Consider the following 20,184-nt stretch of genomic DNA (forward strand, 5'->3'; position numbering starts at 1 on the left):
TTTACAGAGAAGCCCATATTTTCAGCCTCTTCCTCTGCTTTCTGTCATTTCTGAACCATCTCACCCGACCTGGTGTAATCTTCGTTGTGTGTGAGTTTGCACAGATGTAACATCTCCTCAAAGCCTAGTGCCCACCTCCCACCTCTACGAAAATCTGGAGCTCAGGACCCACCACCCTCCCCCACCCACTGCAAGCTTGAACATTTGATGGTGGAAACCCCGCCCTGAGTTTGTATTATGGTGGGTTCTCTTGGGTCTTGTTCTCTGTGGGTCTGTCCTGCGCTATAGTGTGTGGAGCCAGGGGGATTTTCACTGTGTTCCTGAAGGAGGGTCACAAGGAGTTGTTGGGCAAACGGTCTGATATTTCTTCTTTTTTTTGAAACAGTCTCACTCTGTCTCCCAGGCTGGAGTTCTGTGGCACCGTGTTGGCTCACTGCAACCTCCGTCTCATGGGTTCAAGCAATTCTCTTGCCTCAGCCTCCAGAGTAGCTGGGATTACAGGTGCCCACCACCACGCCCGGCTAATTTTTGTATATTTTTAGTAGAGACGGGGTTTCATCGTGTTGCCCAGGCTGGTCTTGAACTCCTGACCTCAGGTGATCCACCTGCCTCGGCCTCCCAAAGTGCTGGGATTACAGGTGGGCACCTGGCCAAGGGGCTGATCTTTCTTGAGGGCTTCCCCCAAGAAGGAAAAAGCCAAACCTACTCAGGCAAATCTTGTTTATTTATTCTTGTAGGTCCAGATTTTGAACAAATCTCTCTAGAGTTTGAACAGGTAAGGCTCACCTTTTAATAGTTACACCAAGAAACGCCTAGCTGATGACTTAAGCTATGGTCTTGGGCAGCACGAGAGTCGTCAGGTGGAAAGTAGGGAAGTCTAAACAACCCAAAGGGAAAAGAGAAAAGGCCCGTGAGAAATCAGGGCAAAGTGCCACAGTGTCTCTTTCTTGATGGTGTCACTGGCATGTGGGTTACCTTCCCACTGCATCTTCCAAAGGACATGAGGCCATAGACTGCAGTGCCCGTGAGCAGAGGAGCTGTGGGGGTGGTAGTTTGATCGCTCCATTCAAAAGCACACCCCGGTGCGTGTGCGACTCTTCTGATGCAGCGCCCTAGTGGGTAAGCTCTGTGCTTCTCCATACAGTGGATGAGGAGTGGAAACATTCTGTTTAGTGCTTGATGGTTTGGTTGTGACCTCATGTCATGGTGATTAGAGCCAATGATCCTAACAGTTTAAAATTGTTGAGCTTGTGGGTAGGTATTTGGCAGATAGTATCTGTGTTACCCAGTGTCATCTGCAATGGTTTTGTTACTTTTTGCATAAACTGGGGAGAATGTTTACTAACTGTAAATGATAGAGAAATCACCAGCCACCCTAAAATCGTCCCATTTCTTGGTCTAGAGCTGCGTCTGTATCCTGCAGCAGTGAGGAGACCTGAAGACCAGAGGAAACACAGCAAGTAGGCCCTTTCAACCACTCATCTGTGTTGTCTTCTAATTTATTCTGTTTTGTTTCCATGATTTTAAGGGATTAAAGTCATCTCATTCAGACCTCAGCATATAAAATGACCCATCTGTAGACCTCAGGCTCCAACCATACCCCAAGAGTTGTCTGTTTTTTTTTTAAATTGCTGCCAGGTTTCAATTGCAGATATCCTCGGAAGGAATATTCCAGATTCCCTGAGTAGTTTCCGGGTTAAAGTCCTATAGGCTTCTTCTGTTTTGAGGAGGAGTTCCTGTCAGAGAAAAACCTGATTTTGGATTTTTAGCTTTAATGCTTGTGAAACGCTATAAAAAATAATTTTCTACCCCTAACGTTAAAGTACTGTTAGTGAGAAATTAAAATTCCTTCAGGAGGATTAAACTGCCATTTCAGTTACCCTAATTCCAAACCTTTTGGTTGTTAGGATTTTCTTTAATGTTCATGAAAAAGTGTTTTATATTTTCCATCAAGATTAATTTTTTTTTTTTTTTTTTTTAGACGGAGTCTCGCTCTGCTGCCCAGGCTGGAGTGTAGTGTGGCAATCTCGGCTCACTGCAAGAATCTGCCTCCCAGATTCACGCCATTTTCCCACCTCAGCCCCTGGAGTAGCTGGAACTACAGGCTCCCGCCACCATGCCCGGCTAATTTTGTTTTTGTATTTTTAGTAGAAATGGGGTTTCACCGTGTTAGCTAGGATGGTCTCAATCTCCTGACCTCGTGATCGTGCTGGGATTACAGGCATGAGCCACCGCACCTTGCTGTTTTTTCATTTCTATTATGATTTGTTCTGTGGAGTGTCAGTGGCTTAGCGGTATGTTTTTCACATGTTTATAAAGCTGAATTGTTCTGTATGTCAGCTCAGCACCCCTAATGTCAGCCATGTTACTCTCCTGCTGTGCATAGATGGGGGCCTGTCCATACCCGAATCTCCTGAGTTCCTGTTGTCAGCACCTGAAGGTACCCACCAGATGTGTCTGTCACTGTCCTCCATCCACCTGTCTTGTGGTTCTCATGTTTCTGCCTCCCTAGAGACCATTTCTCTCTAGAGCAGTGCTTTCCAATAGAAGTACAATGCCAGACACATACATCATTTTAGATTATCTAGTAGTCACTTTAGAAGAGTGAAAAAGACGCTGGGCGCAGTGGCTCACGCCTGTAATCCCAGCACTTTGGGAGGCTGAGGTGGGTGGATCACGAAGTCAGGAGATCGAGACCATCCTGGCCAACATGGTGAAACCCCGTCTCTACTAAAAATACAAAAAATTAGCCGGGCGTGGTGGTGGGTGCCTGTAGTCCCAGCTACTCGAGAGGCTGAGGCGGGAGAATGGCGTGAACCCAGGAGGTGGAGCTTGCAGTGAGCCAAAATCGTGCCACTGCATTCCAGCCTGGGTGACAGGGAGACTCCGTCTCAAAAAAAATTTAAAAAAAAGTTACAAAGAAACAGGTGAAATTAGTTTTATTTCATCTAAAATGTTAGCATTAACCAAAATACCACTTCAACATCTTATCAAAATAAAAATTATTAATGAGATAGTTTACAGTCTTTCTTTTTTTTTTAGACAGGGTCTTGCTTTGTGGCCCAGATTGGAATGCAGTGGTACCAGCATAGCTCACTGCAGTCTCAGACTCCTGGGCTTGAGATTCTCCTGCCTCATCTTCCTAGTGTTCGAACTACAGGCACACACCACCATGCCACGCTAATTTTTTTTTTTTTTAAAGACAGGGTCTCACTCTGTCACGCAGGCTGGAGTGCAGTGGCACAATCTCGGCTCACTGTAGCCTGGACCTCCGGGGCTGAAATGATCCTCCCACCTCAGTCTCCCAAGTAGCTGGGACCACAGACATGTGCCACCACGCCTGAATAATTTTTGTACTTTTTTGTTAAGACAGGGTTTTGGCATGTTGTCCAGGCTGGTCCTGAACTCCAGAGCTCAAGTGATCCACCCACCTTGGCTTCCCAAAGTGTTGGGATTACAGGCATGAGCCACTGCACTTGGCCTAATTTTTTTTTTTTTTCTGAAGAGATGAGGTCTTGCTATGTTGCCCAGACTCAAACTTCTGGCTCAAGCAGTCCTCCCTCCTTGGCCTTCCAGAGTGCTGGGATTACAGATGTGAACCACCACACTGGCCCAGTCTTTCTTTTATACTGAGTATTCAGAATTTTTTTAAAATGTATTTTCCACTTACAGCATTTCTCAGGTTGGACTAGCCATCTTTCAAGTGCTCAGCAGCCACATGTGGCAAGTGGCTGCCTTATTAGACAGCACAGCTCTGGAGGGTGATTTTACATACATCCCCACTGCTCTCTCTGCCTCCTTTATTCCCATATATCCCACACCCCTGCAGTCTGTGACTATCGGGTCCCTCTCTCCTCTCTTCCTGTCTCTTGTGATGCTTTAATATGGAGAATTATTTCCAATTCCTTAACATCCTGCCCTGATTTTTTTCTGTCTTACATTCAGGGTCACAGTTTTCCTCTCACCCTCTTTTCAGTCTTTTCCCATAAGATGTGATGTGACCTTTTGTCTTGGTTGGGTATTTATTTGCAATACAAGAATGATTGTTTTCTTTGATACATTAGTGACTTACATACTTTTCATGTTTTTTGAGTACCTCTTTCTTGACAGAATTTCAAATTAATTCAAGAGTTAAACTAGAAAGCCTTTTTTTTTTTTTTTTTGAGATGGAGTCTTGCTCTGGCACCCAGACTGGAGTGCAGTGGTGCAATCTCAGCTCACTACAACCTCTGCCTTCCAGTTGCAAGTGATTCTCCTGCCTCAGTCTCCCGAGTAGCCAGGATTACGGATGTGCACCACCACGCCTGGCTAATTTTTGTCTTTTTAGTAGAGACAGAGTTTTGCCATTTTAGCTAGGCTGGTCTCAAACTCCTGACCTTGAGTGATCTGCCCGCCTCAGCTTCCCAAAGTGCTGGGATTACAGGGGTGAGCCACCGTGCCCAACCTAGAAAGCTTATTCTATTTTATTATTATAATTAATTTAATTTTATTTTTTTTGAGATGGAGTCTTGCTCTGTTGCCCAGGCTGGAGTGCAGTGGCGCGATCTCTGCTCACTGCAAGCTCCACCTCCCAGGTTTACGTCATTCTCCTCCCTCAGCCTCCTGATTAGCTGGGACTACAGGCGCCCGCCACCACGCCCGGCTAATTTTTTGTATTTTTAGTAGAGACGGGGTTTCACCGTGGTCTCGATCTCCTGACCTCGTGATCCGCCCGCCTCGGCCTCCCAAAGTGCTGGGATTACAAGCATGAGCCACCACGCCCGGCTTACATATTTTATTTCTAATGGCTTGCTCAGTTAGTGATGTAAGTTAGTAAACTTTTAATACTATGAATAGTCTGAACCAACACTCAGAAATAAAGTACATTGATTTTTAATATTCAAAATAGTATAATACCTTAAAAGACAGACTCTAAACAACTGTTTGGAGTAAAACCTCTCTAAATTTGTAAATATTTTTTTTCACTTGTTAGAGAAGAAAAGTTATTTAAATATATATATTTAAAATACATTAAGGCCAAGTGCAGTGGCTCATGCCTGTAATCCCAGCACTTTGAGAGGCCGAGGCAGGTGGATAGCCTGAGGTCAGGAGTTCCAGACCAGCCTGGCCAACACAGTGAAACCCTGTCTCTATTAAAAACACAAAAATTAGGCCGGGCGCGGTGGCTCACGCTTGTAATTCCAGCACTTTGGGAGGCCGAGGCGGGCGGATCACGAGGTCAGGAGATCGAGACCACGGTGAAACCCCGTCTCTACTAAAAATACAAAAAATTAGCCGGGCGTGGTGGCAGGCGCCTGTAGTCCCAGCTACTCGGAGAGGCTGAGGCAGGAGAATGGCGTGAACCTGGGAGGCGGAGCTTGCAGTGAGCGGAGATCGCGCCACTGCACTCCAGCCTGGGTGAAAGAGCAAGACTCCGTCTCAAAAAAAAAAAAAAAAAACCACAAAAATTAGCCAAGCGTGTTGGCAGGCACCTGTAATCCCAGCTACTCGGGAGGCTGAGGCAGGAGAATTACTTGAGCCCAGGAGGCAGAGGTTGCAGTGAACCGAGATTGTGCCACTGCACTCCAGCCTGGGCAACAAAGAGAGACTCCATCATCAAAAAAAAAAAAAAAAGAAAGAAAGAAAAAAAAAGTACTCATTACTAAGCTTAACACACTTTGGTAAATGAATACTAACAATGGTTTTCCTCTCATGATTTCTAAGAGCCACCAATTTTACTTTTGAAATATATTGAATATTTATATTAAAAGGATGAGCCTATTATTATATAGAATATTTGTGGTATCCATGTACCTTATTATATATTGAGTGGTCTACAGTTTCTGAAAGTTTCAGAAAGAGTATAATAACTTTTTTTGATTGAATAAGAATATTAAGTCCTCTCAGTGAATAAAATAGATTGAAATTACTGATTAGTCACATAATGTGGCATTAAATGCTATTTAATAAAATGTGAAGTTTTTAAAAACTCATTTTAACAACTTATTTCTATTGTTATTTCACTTTTATTAGAAAGAAATATTAACATTTACATTACTTATGGGGCTATGAATTTTATTCAAATCTAAACATAGTGCTAATTTTAGGAGATCTGTATGATTAGGATTATGGAAAGCCTTTCCTTTATTTCCACATAGAAGATAAATAATTGCTTTCCAGTAAACACAACAAAATTTGACCCACAATATAAGCTATTAAAATGTTAATACTATCATCCAGATGAAACTTTTAGGTATCTGCATGTTCAAGTTGTTTAAAATAACAATTCAGAATCTAGTTTTTATAAATTATAAATAACTAAAAATATAAAGTTATCAATTTTTTTCAGTTTTGAAATACTGTCATTATTTCCAGTTGACATAACATTAAATTTCAGAGCTGTGGCTGTTGAAACTAGAAAGTCATGGTTGACTCTACTTTACTTGCTGCCTTCTTATTTCACACAAACACAGCAGCCCAAAGATCAGAAATGTTACACTTTTATTGTAAACACAGGAGTACCTTTCTAGGGAGAATGTATGTGTGGGCATGTTAACTTGAAATTCACGGCATCTTTTGTTGACGTACAGACTTCTATATGAAAAATAATGGGCTGGGCGCAGTGGCTCATGCCTGTAATCCCAGCACTTTGGGAGGCCGAGGCGGATGGATCACCTGAAGTCAGGAGTTTGAGACCAGCCTGACCAACATGGTGAAACCCCCCTCTACTAAAAATACAAAAATTAGCCGAGCATGGTGGCAAGCACCTGTAGTCCTAGCTACTCGGGAGGCTGATGCAGGAGAATCGCTTGAACCCAGGAGGTGGAGGTTGGAGTGAGCCGAGATTGTGCCATTACACTCCAGCCTGGGTGACAAGAGCAAAACTCCATCTCAAATAAAGAAAAAAGAATGAAGCAAACAAAAATGTAACACTTTAATAGAATCAAAAAAAAAATTCTAAAAATTCCTTCTGACCCATTATTATTATTATTATTATTTCTTGAGAATGACTGTGATGGAATGGTTACAGCAGTATGGTCTTAACCCACAATCTCTGTTTCATCATTCTTCAGCTACGGTCATAAGCCTTCTATGTTTTTAAGAAAAATGTTTTCTTTTGTTAACTCAATAATTTAGCATGATCTTCCCAGCCTCATATTTTCAAAAATGGTTCATTCTTTTTTAAAAAATGTGATTAAATCACCTACCGCTTTTCCTCAAAAAGAGTAATAAATTAACTATATAGTCTGGTGTATGGTTAATACATAAGAAATACAGATGTAGAGTCATCTATTTTAACTGCACACTTGGGAATAAAACACATCTTGGGCTATATATAGGCCAAGAGCTTTCAGAGAAGATAGCTTACAAAATGTGGGGAGACCTGGTATAGAAACATTTACTCCCATGCCTCAAGGAGTAAATAATTCTTTCACCTCTAATTCCAACCATAAACTTGGAAGTAAAGAAATATAACATGTCATTATCCCACAAAACATCTTGTTATTTCTATTTCAGATTTAGGGAATACAGGTGCAGATTTGTAGCAGATGGTATGCTGCATGGTGTTGAGGTTTGGACACTTAACAATCTCATTGCCCAAGTAGCGTGCACTACACCTGATAAGTAGTTTTTCAGTGCTCGTCTACCTTTTACATTAATGGCCTTCTGCTGCATTCATGTTGCAACAAAGGACATTGCTTCACTCTTTTCTGTGGTTGTATAGTATTGCATGCTGTATATGTATCTCATTTTTCTTATCCAATCTAGGATTTATAGGCACCCTGTTTAATTCTGTCTTTTGCTATTGTGAGTTTTGCTGCAATAAACATGTGAGTGCAAGGGTCTTTTTGGCAAAATAATTTATTCTCCTTTGGGATCAATGGGCCTGATGGGTTATGCCACAACTCTATTTTTAGTTCTTTGAGAAATCCCCAAACTGCTTTCCACAGGGGCTAAATTTTATGGTATTTCCACCAACATTGCATTCTCCACAACTTCAACATGTTATTTTTTGACTTATAATAGCCATTCTAACTGGTGTGAAAAGGTATCACATTGTCATTTTGATTTACATCTCTGATGATTAGGGATGGTAAACATTTTTTTAATGTTTATTGGCAACTCATGTCTTAGAGAGGTGTCGATATTATTTTTCTGCTTTGTCAAATTAAACTTCTTAAGATTTGATATATTAATCACTTGTATGCACTTTGCAAATATTTTATTTCATATTGTAGGGTATCTGTTTCCTTTGTTCATAGTTTCCTTGGCTGTGCAGAAGCTCTTTAATTAGATGCCAATTTTTGATTTTTATTTTTGTTGCACTCACTTTTAAGATATTCATAAATTCATTCCAGAGGCCAGTGTCTAGGAAAGTCCTTTCTAACGGTTCTTCTAGGATTTTTGTAGCTTGAAGACTCACAGATAAGTCTTTAATCTATCTTGACTTATATTTTCTATATGGAAAGAGGTAGGGGTCAACTTTTTTCTGCATATGATTAACCAGTTTTCCCAGTACCATTTATTATTATTATTATTATTATTATTTGAGGCAGAGTATTGCTCCGTCACCCAGGTTGGAGTGCAGTGGTGCGATTTTGGCTCACTGCAACCTCCACCTCCCGAGTAGCTGGGACTATAGGCGCCCGCCACCACGCCCGGCTAACTTTTGTACTTTTATTAGAGATGGGGTTTCACCATGTTGGCCAGGGTGGTCTCAGACTCCTGACCTTGTGATCCGTCAGCTTTGGCCTCCCAAAGTGCTGGGATTATAGGCGAGGCACTGCGCCCAGACCCCATTTATTAAGGAGTTATTTTCCCTTTGTTAATTTCTGTGGGCTTTGTGAAAATTAAGTTGGTTGTAAAAGTGTACCTTTGTTTCAGGGCTCTCTCCTCCATTGATCTAAATGTATATTTTCATACCAGAACCATGTAATACTGGTTACTTTAGTTTGTAGTACAATTTTAAACCAGGTAATAGGAGGCCTCCAGGTTATTTTTCTAAACTTGCCTTGGCTATTTGGGATCTTTTATTCTTACATATAAATTATTTTTCTTTGCTGGGTGCGGTGGCTCACGCCTGTAATCCCAGCACTTTGGGAGGCCAAGGCAGGCAGATCATGAGGTCAGGAGTTTGAGACCAGCCTGATCAACATGGCGAAACCCTGTCTCTACTAAAAATACAAAATTAGCAGGGCCCGGTGGTGGGCACCTGTAATCCCAGCTCCTCAGGAGGCTGAGGCAGGAGAATCGCTTGAACCCGGGAGGCGGAGGTTGCAGTGAGCTTGAGATTGCGCCATTGCACTCCAGCCTGGCGACGAGTGAAACTCCATCTCAAAAAAAGAATAATAAATTAGTTTTCATTTTCTAATTCTATAAAAAATGGGACTGAAAGTTTGATAGAAATAGCACTTAATCTGTAGGTTACTTTAGGTAGCATGGATATTTTAATTATATTGGTTTTTGAAGTCTATGAGTATATAATGCTTTTTTATTTATTTGCATTGTCTCTAATTTCTTTCAGCATTGTTTTACACTTCTTGTAGAAGTATTTTACTTCCTTGATTGAATGTATTTCTATTATTTTTGTGTGTATGTGGCTATCGTAAATAGGACTGTGTTCTTGATTTTGTTCTCAGTTTGAATATTATTGGTGGACAGAAATGCTACTTATCTGTGTTTGTTGATTTTGTATCCTGAAATTTTACTGAAGCCATTTTTTAGGCTTAGCAGACATTTGGTGAAATCTTTAGTTTTCTACATAGAGAATTTTATCATCAGTGAAGATAATTTGACTTCCTCTCTTCCCATTCGGATGCCTTTTATTTCTTTATCTTGCTGCACTGCTCTGGCTAAAACTTTCAGAACTATGTTGAATAAGACTGTTCAAAGTCTATATTCTTGTCTAATTTTTATTCTTATGAAGAATAAATCCAGCTTTTGCCTGTTCAGTATGATGTTGGATGAAGATTTGTCACAGATGGCTCTTATTATTTTGAGGTATGTTTCATCAATGTCATCGTTAAGAATATTTTCATGTTTTCACATTAAATTTTCTTTAATGCTTTTTCTGCATCTGTTGTGTTAATCATGTAATTTTTTGCTTTTAAGTATCTTTACATGGTGAATTGCACTTAATCACTTGCATATGACAAAACATCTTTGCATACATGAAATGAACCTCACATGATTGTGCCAAAATATTTGGATTTGCTTATAAACTCAGTTTACTTGTATTTGTTTTTTTTTGTTTTTTTTTTTTTTTTGAGACGGAGTCTCACTCTGTTGCCCAGGCTGGAGTGCGGTGGCGCAATCTCGGCTCACTGCAAGCTCCGCCTCCCGGGTTCACGCCATTCTCCTGCCTCAGCCTCTCCAAGTAGCTGGGACTACAGGCGCCCGCCACCACGCCCGGCTAAGTTTTTGTATTTTTAGTAGAGACGGGGTTTCACCGTGGTCTCGATCTCCTGACCTCGTGATCCGCCCACCTCAGCCTCCCAAAGTGCTGGGATTACAAGCGTGAGCCAACGCGCCCGGCATAGTTTACTTGTATTTCATGAAGGATTTTTGCTTCAATGGTTCACCAGGAATACTGGTTTCTAGTTTTCTCTTTTTTTGGGTCTTTACTAGATTTTGGTATCAAAGTGACACCGGTTTCATATAATGAGTTAGGGCAGAACTCCACCTTGATATTTTGGAATACATTCAGTAAGACTAGTACCAGATCATCTTTTTATATGTGGTAAAATTTGGCTGTGATTTTATATGATACAGGGCTCTTTATGGTTGGCAATGTTTTTTAAATTAATTTTCATATCATTATACATTTTATACATGTTTGGTCTGTTCAAAACTTCTGTTTCTTCATGGTTTGATATTGGAAAGTTGTGTATATCCAGGAGTTATCTATTTTCTCTAAATTTTCTAATCTGCATGCATAGAGATGTTCATAGTGGTCTCTGAAGATATTTTATATTTATGTAGAATTAGTTGTGATTCTTACATCTCTAGCATTTAAATACATGGAGAATAAAAGCTTGACAAAATTCAACATTCCCCCATGATAAATCTCTGAAAAATTTAGGTATAGGACAAAGGCACCTCAAGGCAATAAATGTCAAATATAACAAAAAATGCACAGCTATCAACATACTGAACAGGGAAATGCTATAAGATTTTACTCTAAGAGCTAAAACAAGTCAAGGATGTGCACTTTCTTCAGTCTTACTAAACATAGTACTAAATGTCCAAGACAGAGAAATTAAAGAATAAAATCAAAGGCATCCAGATGGGAAAAAAGGAGTCAAATTATCACTGTATGATAATCTTTTATCTCAGGCTGGATGCTGTGGCTCACACCTGTAATTCCAGCACTTAGGGAGGCCGAGGCAGGTGCATCACCTAAGGTCAGGAGTTCGAGACCAACCTGGCCAACATGGTGAAACCCATCTCTACTGAAAATGCAAAAATTAGCCGGGTGTGGTGGCGCATGCGTGTAATCCCAGCTACACAGGAGGCTGAGGCAGGAGAATTGCTTGAATGTGGCAGGCAGAGGTTTCAGTGAGCCGAGATTGCACCATTGCACTCCAGCCTATGCAACAAGAGCGAAACTCTGTCTCAAAAAATAATAATAAATAATAATAAATAATCTTTTATCCCTATACATAATCCTAAGAAAAGCCTAAAACTTTACCAAAAACTATTAAAACTAATAAACAAATTTATCAAACATGTGGGATACAAAACCAATATCCAAATGTCAGTAGCATTTCTATAAACTATCTCAAAATGAATTTAAAAAACAATTCCATCTACAGTAACTGTAGTAACTCTACTTTGAAATAAATTTAATCAATTTTGAAGCACTTTACATTATACTCTAAAAAACATTAAAGAAATTAATACATGAATTAAAAAGTTAATCATTAATGAACTGCCATTATTAATATTGTTAAATATTTGTATTACACAAAATAACCTAAAGATATAATGCAACCTCAATGAAAATATCAGTGACATACTTAATACAAATTCTTAAAAAATACATCTACAATGTATATTGTACCACAAAAGACCCTCAATAGCCAAAGCAATCAAACAGAAAAAAGTGAATCTATCACCCTACCTGACTTTGAAATATACTACAAAACTACAGTAACAAAAACAGTATGGTGCTTGAATAAAAACAGACACTAGGCCAACTCAGCAAAAAAAGATTCCAGAAATATAGCCATGTACTTACAGCTAACTGATTTTAAATAAAAGTGACAATTTCTTAGGAAAAAGACAGAAAATTATGTTGAGAAAACTTTATGGCCACATGCAGAGCAACAAAAGGAGACCCTAACTCACACCACATATAAAAATCCGCTCAAAATAAATTAGATGCTAAAATGTAAGGCCTGAAACTCTCAAACTACTATTACTACTACTACTACTACTACAAAAACAAACAAACAGACAACAACAACAACAACAAAAACCAGAGAGAAGGCCCCATTAATATTTAAACTCAAAATCCCAGGGAACAAAAGGAAAAAATAAATGAGTCAGAATACTTCAAATTAAAATGCTGCTGTATAGAATACAATCAACAGGATAACTAAAAAATGGGACAAGGTGTTAATATCAAAAATATATAAGAAAATTAAATGACTATACAACATAAAACAAATAACTATTGAAAATGAGCCGGCTGGGCACAGTGGCTCATGCCTGTAATCCCAGCACTTTGGAAGGCTCAGGCGGGCAGATCACAAGGTCAGGAGGTCGAGAAAAGCCTGGCCAACATGGTGAAACCTCATCTCTACTAAAAATACAAAAAATTAGCCAGCTGTGGTGGTAGGCGCCTATAGTCGCAGCTACGCGGGAGGCTGAGGGATCATGCCACTACACTCCAGCCTGGGTAACAGAGCAAGACTCCATCTCAAAAAAAAAAAAAAAAAGCAAAACTCGTATTTTTTCAAGAAAATGCATACATATGGCAAATAGATATATTTAAAAATGCTGAATGTCTTTTTTTTTTTTTTTTTTTGAGATGGAGTCTCATTTTGTCACCCAGGCTGGAGTGTAGTGGCATGATCTCGTCTCACTGCAACATCCACCTCATGGGTTCAAGCGATTCTCCTGCCTCAGCCTCCTAAGTAGCTGGGATTACAGACGTGTGTCATCATACCCAGCTAATTTTTGTATTTTTAGAAGAGACAGGGTTTCACCATGTTGGCCAGGCTGGTCTCGAATTCCTGACCTCAGGTGACCCACCCGCTTTGGCCTTGCAAAGTGCTGAGATTACAGGTGTAAGCGACTGCGCCCAGCCAAATGTCAATTCTTATTAGGGAAAGCAAGCCAAAAAAGACTATGAGATATCAACTCACTCGTTAGAATGACGCTAACTAAAGATTTTAAAAAGGCCGGATGCAATGCCTCATGCCTGTAATCCCAGCATTTTGGGAGGTCAAGGCAGGTGGATCACCTGAGGTCAGGAGTTCGAGACAAACCTGGCCAACATGGCAAAACCCCATCTCTACTAAAAATACAAAATTAGCCGGGCATGTTGGCAGGGACCTGTAATCCCAGCTACTTGGGAGGCTGAGGCAGGAGAATTGCTTGAACCCGGGAAGCAGAGGTTGCAGTGAGCCAAGATCGCACCACTGCACTCCAGCCTGGGTGACACAGTGAGACTGTCTCAAAAATAAATAAATAAATAAATAAATAAAAGAGAAAAGTGTTAGTTGGTAAAGATGTCAATAAAAGAAAATGCTTACACACTGTTGGTTTGAATGTAAATGAGGACAGCCATTATGAATAATAAAATAGAGATTACTCAAAAAAACTTAAAATCAAACTACTATATAATACAGCAATTGCACTATTGGATATGTATTCAAAACAAAATCAGAATGAAAAAATATTCATACTTCTATGTTGCTTTCCAGCACTCTTCCCAACAGCCAAATTATACAGTCAACAGTTCAACATCTAATAAGTAAATAAAGACAATATGGCATATATACACAATGGAATACTATTTATATTTAAAAGAAAATTCTATTTTCAATCACATGGATTAACCTGAAGGACATTATATTACTTGAAATAAGCCAGTTACAAAATTACTATCTCATTATTTCACTTACACATGGATTTGAAAAAACTTAATCTCATTGATGTGGAGAGCAAAATGGTGACCACCAGATGCCAAGGTATTTACAAAAAATGGGGGAATTGGAAAGATGTCTGTCAAAGAATACGTATAGTTGGATAGGAGGAATAAGTTCAAGATTGTTCAGCATTGCGACTATAGTTTATAATATTGCATTTGTTATGTTTGAAAAATGCTAAGACAGTGTTATGTAATCTCACCACCAAAATGTTAACTATTTGAGATAAAGCATTAATTACATAAAGCTAAGCATTTGACCACCTGTATATACTTCAAAATGCTGTTTTACAGAATACACATTTTCTCTTTCAAGTTAGAGAATACATTTCTAAAACCTTATAGAAAGATAACAGCATTTCAAATAATGTCTGTGTCTTTGTCATAAACTTGGCTGAATAGTATACAAAATAGTTTTTGTACTGTTTTATCATGTGTCGGTAATAACCATAGGAATTTTGATACTTGACAGCATGGTTTTTGTTTTCTTTTTTGTTTTGAGACAGAGTTTTGCTCTTGTAGCCCAGGCTGGAATGCAATGGTGCCATCTCTGCTCACTGCAATCTCCGCCTCACGGGTGCAAGCGATTCTCCTGCCCCAGCTTCCCATGTAGCTGGGATTACAGGAGTGTGCCGTTACACCCAGCTAATTTTTGTATTTTCATTAGAGATGGGTTTTCGCCATGTTTGGCCAGGCTGGTCTTGAACTCGTGACCTCAGGTGATCCACCCTCCTCGGCCTCCCAAAGTGCTCGGATTACAAGCATGAGCCATGAGCCACCGCGCCTGGCCTTGACAGCATGTTTTAAATCCAGCACAGTGCATGGGAGGAGCCAATGTACTTTAGTGCTTTATTTTAAGCTTGGGGCACCTGGAGTTTCTGGTGCTGATGGTAATGGTATGAAAGACACTAAAAGAGGAGGTGTTACTTATGGTCCCATGACTGGCCACTCTGTGAACACAGTAAACTAATCTCCATGCAAAATAACAAAAAATGTTTTAATCCAAAAGCTATCATGATTTCCAAAAGTTTTCCAGAGAAAATAATTAAGGCTACACTTAGGTGTCTAATCGTAAAAACTGTAGGCTAACCTTCACCCACTAAACAAAATTTAAAAAATAAGAGTGAGAAATTCCTCAAAATTGGAATAGCAATAGGAAAAAGAAATATTATTCCAAATCTACAAAGGTCATTTTGTTGTTTTGCAATTTTTAACATTCACATGTAAAAACAGAAGATCCTGCCTGGAAATGCGAGTTGTGCTGTATCATAAAAAATTCAATTTAGGCCAGGCACGGTGGCTTACGCCTGTATTCCCAGCACTTTGGGAGGCCAAGGCAGGTGGATCCCCTGAGGTCAGGAGTTCGAGACCAGCCTGGCCAACATGGTGAAACCCTGTCTCTATAAAAACACAAAAATTAGCCACGCATGATGGTGGGTGCCTGTAATCCCAGCTACTAGGGAGGCTGAGGCAGAAGAATCGCTTGAATCTGGAAGATGTAGGTTGCAGTGAGCCCAGATTGTGTCACTGCACTCCAGCCTGGGTGACAGAGTGAGACTCTGTCTTAAAAAAAAAAAAGAAAAAATTTAATATGGTTTACTTACCATAAACTCTCTTAAAATTTTAATTTCTATGATATATTTTCTAGCAAATTTTGTATTTGTCACACTTTGGGTAAGAATCTAGTAAGATTTTCTTTTTACAAACAATATTTTTTCTTTTTACAAAGAAAGAAGCACCATGCTAACTGATTTAATCCTCTCTCCTGTGGACAGTGTATGCCTTTTATCTTAATTAACTGATCTAAAAGTTACATTGATAAGCAAACTCTCCAGTTGAAACCAATTTTTCAGTGCATTAAAAAATACCACAGTTCTCATCAAACCCCACAAAACACCATATGAAATGACATGGCATGAAGAAAACAGTGGGAAAACTGTAGGCATAACATAGAAAAAGAAGAAGGGCTATGATGCATACATGGGTGGAATACATATAAAAAGACAAACAAAACTTAATTAGAAAATAAACAAAGCAGAACTTCTTTTTAAATTCAGCAAAATTCAGCTTTGCAGCCTGAAAAAAAAGTACTCGCCACATGAAGAATCAATTGTTTAACTTTGATATTTTCCACCTCTGAACATGAAGTTGCAAGTTTCACAGGAGTATTTATGCCTTATTATGGAGCATCTGTTACACAGCAAGCACTGTCATGCTTGTTTGCTACATTTTGATATAAAAACATTCTCATGACTTATGAAGCTTCCCTGGTACTTACCTGAACAAATTGGCCCAATCAATGAATAAATTTACTTACATCCATTATAAAAAGTGAAAAAAACAATAACTTAAGAAAAGTAGGCTTATATAGGGTTCTCCAATTAAAAGAACAAAATGGAATGTTCCAACTAAATAAAATATAATTTAGCAAACTAATTTTAGAATTACAGCTAAAAATTATTTTGTGTGCATGACTAAATTTCTTTTCTTTCTTTTTTTTTTTTTTTTGAGATGGAGTCTTCCTCTGTCTCCCAGGCTGGAGTGCAGAGGTGCAATCTCAGCTCACTACAACCTCTGTCTCCCAGGTTAAAGCTATTCTCCTGCCTCAGCCTCCCAGTAGCTGGGATTACAGGTGTGTACCACCATGCCCGGCTGGTTTTTGTATTTTTAGTAGAGAGGAGGGTTCACCATGTTGGCCAAATTGATCTTGAACTCCTGACCTCAAGTGATCCGCCCACCTTGGTCTCCCAAAGTGTTGGGATTACAGGCGTGAGCCACCACACCCGGTCCATGACTAAATTTCATTAAAATCATTCATATAATGACAGAGCAGCTCACATAATGAATACTTCATAAACCATAAAACAAAAAATTTATATAAGAAACAAGAAAGTTATGGGTCTAGCATGAGTACCAGGCAAGTAAAAATAGAGAATTTGCATGGCAACATTCTGAACCATAAGCCATAAGATTCTATAGTAATAAATTCAGTACAAAGCAGAGAGCAGAAATTTGCATTCACATTTTTGAAGATTTTTATTTTCTAGAAAATTGGACACCTGGCCAGGTGTGGTAGCTCACGCCTGCAATCATAGTACTTTTGGTGGCTGAGGTGGGTGGACCACCTGAGGTCAGGAGTTCAAGACTAGCCTGACCAATATGATGAAACCCTGTCTGTACTAAAAATACAAAAATTATCCAGGTATGGTGGCCTGCGCCTGTAGTCCTAGCTACTCAGGAGACTGAGACAGGAGAATTGCTTGACCCCGGGAAGCAGAGGTTGCAGCGAGCCGAGATCACACCACTGCACTCCAGCCTAGGCAACAGGGCAAAACTCTGTCAAATAAAAAATCGAAAAGAAAATTACTCACCTTATTAAAATAATTTTCTTACACCTAAGGTTTATATTTAGACTAATAGATATGTACATTTAACTCTATGTAAATCAAAACTAAAAGTCTGTATGTGTTTGCAAGCAGAGAGGCCACATATTCAAAGAAAAATATATAAGAAATTTTTTAAAGTATTCGGGACTCAAAAATGTGTAAATTTTGTTTATACTTGTATATAATTTTTATTATTATAAAAATAAACCTGTGGTCAGTAACAATTTAATTATACATTTGAAATTATATAAAACTGTAGAACTGAATTTTTCATAATACAAAAAATAAATTCTAGAGGTGATGGATACGTCATTTATCCTAATGTGATTATTAGTATAAATTATATATTGTATGCCTATCAGAATATGCCATATTTAACATAAATATTATGTGCCCACAAAAATTAACAAAAGTAAATTTAAATGGGAAAAAAATGAAGATTTTACCTACAGAAACAATATTACTTAACTTATTTGCAGTTTAAAGCCACTGGCAAAAAAGATTACTAGAAATGTTAGTCCATTGTTTTACCAAATAGTGTATTGTTACCATCTTTTACCTACACCCTTGAGTAAGGTGGACTAGGTTAAATTAAGTGGAATAATGTGACTTGATTGAATGCACAATATTTAACATGTTAAAAATGCTGAATTAAGAAATGTTCACACATAATATAAAATTTTTAACATGTACTGCATTTTGTTTCATAAAAGTACAATTAGTAAAATATTATTTTAATTTTAACTAAAACTAAAAATATTTGTCTCTCAATATAATGCAGAATATTACTCTGAACACCTACCTCATGCATCACTCAATACTGTAAGTGAGCCACAAAGAACCTCTTTACTTAGATTTCCATCTTGCATCTTACATTTTAATGTCCTTACTCTTTCATAGAAGAGGTCATAAATGCTCACCTAAAAAAAAATCTCTCTCATATCTTTGGTGCAGCAACAATTGGTCATTGCTTTCACAGATGAATACAATAGGAATAAAGAAACAGCACGGGCCGGGCCCAGTGGCTAACACCTATAATCCCAGAACTTTGGGAGGCCAAGCTGGGTGGATCACATGAGGTCACGAGTTCAAGACCAGCCTGGCCAACATGGCAAAACCCCGGCTCTACTAAAAATATAAAACTTAGCTGGGCGTGGTGGCGTGTGCCTGTAATCCCAGCTACTCAGGAGGCTGAGGCAGGAGAATCACTTGAACGCTGGAGACGGAGGTTGCAGTGAGCCGAGAAAGCACCACTGCACTCCAGCCTGGGTGACAGAGGGGGGGTCTATCTTAAAAGAAAAAAAGAAAGAAAGAAAGAAACTAATTTATTTAGCATGAAGTAATTTGAGAGTTAATTACATTCTTTATGTGAAGTAATTTGACAGTTAATTACATTACTTTAAAAAAAATTGTAATCTTTCCAAAAAAAGTATACTTGTAATTATAACTCTCCAAAAAAATCTTCTACTCTTTTAAAGTTATATACAAATAGTTTTTCTACCAACTTTAGTTTTGGATTATTTTCTAAACTCAGAATTCTGATTTAGTGTAAAATCTGTAGTGTCAGTGCCTTATATATTTCTAATGTAAATTCTCTGATATTTACATAGACTTAATTTTGGATTAAATTTTTTTTCCTATTTACTGCGTCTGCAAAAATATATTTTAGTATGAACTCTCTGGAGTTTTCTAACCTGTAGTTTTTGAATAAATATTTTTTTCTGAATTTATTACATTTACAGGGTTTTTCTTCAATATAAATTCTCTGATGTTGAACAAAGTTTGAGTAATTGCTTCAGGGATTTCCTCTAATACAAAATGAATACAATAAGATCTGTATTACAAGTAAAGTTACTACAACTTTCTTTATGTTTGTAATGTTTATCTTCAAAATAAATCCTCTTCAGCACTTGAAAGGCTTACATTTTCTCGAGTCTTTTGACAGTAATTGCACTTTTAATACTATTAAGTATAAATTCTCTGATGTTAAGATGTGAGCCGATATTAATCACTTTTTTACTTTCTTTATATTTGTACATTTGTTCTCAAGTATAAAGGCTTTCCTGTGCAATAAAGTGTGAGCATTGTTTAAGTCTTGCCACACTGTTCACACTTGTAGAAGTTTTATCCAGTATGAATTACCTTACCTACAAGCAAGTGTGATAACCATTTAGAGGCTTTGTCACATTATTCATATTTGTATGTTTTCTCTCCAGCACAATTTCTTTTATGTTTGGAAATGTTCGAGATGTTGTCACAAGCCTTGTCACAACTTCCAGGTTTGTAGAATTTCTCTCCAGTATGAATCATCTTATGACTGTTAAGAAAAGAGGAGTTGTTAAAGGCTTTGCCACATTCTTCACACTTGTAGGGTTTCTCTCCAGTATGAATTACCTTATGTTTAGAAAGAGTTGAGGACTGGTTAAAAGCTTTGCCACATTCTTCACATTTGTAGGGCTTCTCTCCAGTATGAATTATCTTATGTATAGTAAGGTGTGAGGACTGGTTAAAGGCTTTGCCACATTCTTCACATTTGTAGGGTTTCTCTCCAGTAGGAATTCTCTTATGTGTAGTAAGTTGTGACGATAGGTTAAAAGCTTTGCCACATTCTTCACATTTGTAGGGCTTCTCTCCAGAATGAATTCTGTTATGTGTAGTAAG

General features: G+C 38.5%; 1 protein-coding gene and 1 long non-coding RNA gene across 2 annotated transcripts in view; one reads left to right on the plus strand and one right to left on the minus strand.

Annotated features, from left to right (window-relative positions):
* Positions 1-752: 752 nt before the first annotated feature.
* Positions 753-2,162, plus strand: LOC131382610 (uncharacterized). Its single transcript, XR_009212172.1, has 3 exons — positions 753-775; positions 1,403-1,460; positions 1,982-2,162. It is a non-coding gene; the product is annotated as an uncharacterized LOC131382610 (long non-coding RNA).
* Positions 2,163-19,710: 17,548 nt separating this feature from the next.
* The window catches only part of LOC131382611 (zinc finger protein 98-like), an 816-nt gene continuing 342 nt past the window's right edge, over positions 19,711-20,184 (minus strand). The window contains exon 2 of the mRNA XM_058434986.1: positions 19,711-20,174. Within this exon, the coding sequence (XP_058290969.1) occupies positions 19,711-20,174 (464 nt within the window). The remainder of the gene's footprint in view (positions 20,175-20,184) is intronic.

The sequence above is a fragment of the Hylobates moloch genome, unplaced genomic scaffold (genome assembly GCF_009828535.3).
Source record: "Hylobates moloch isolate HMO894 unplaced genomic scaffold, HMol_V3 SCAFFOLD_210, whole genome shotgun sequence".
Lineage (NCBI taxonomy): Eukaryota > Metazoa > Chordata > Mammalia > Primates > Hylobatidae > Hylobates > Hylobates moloch.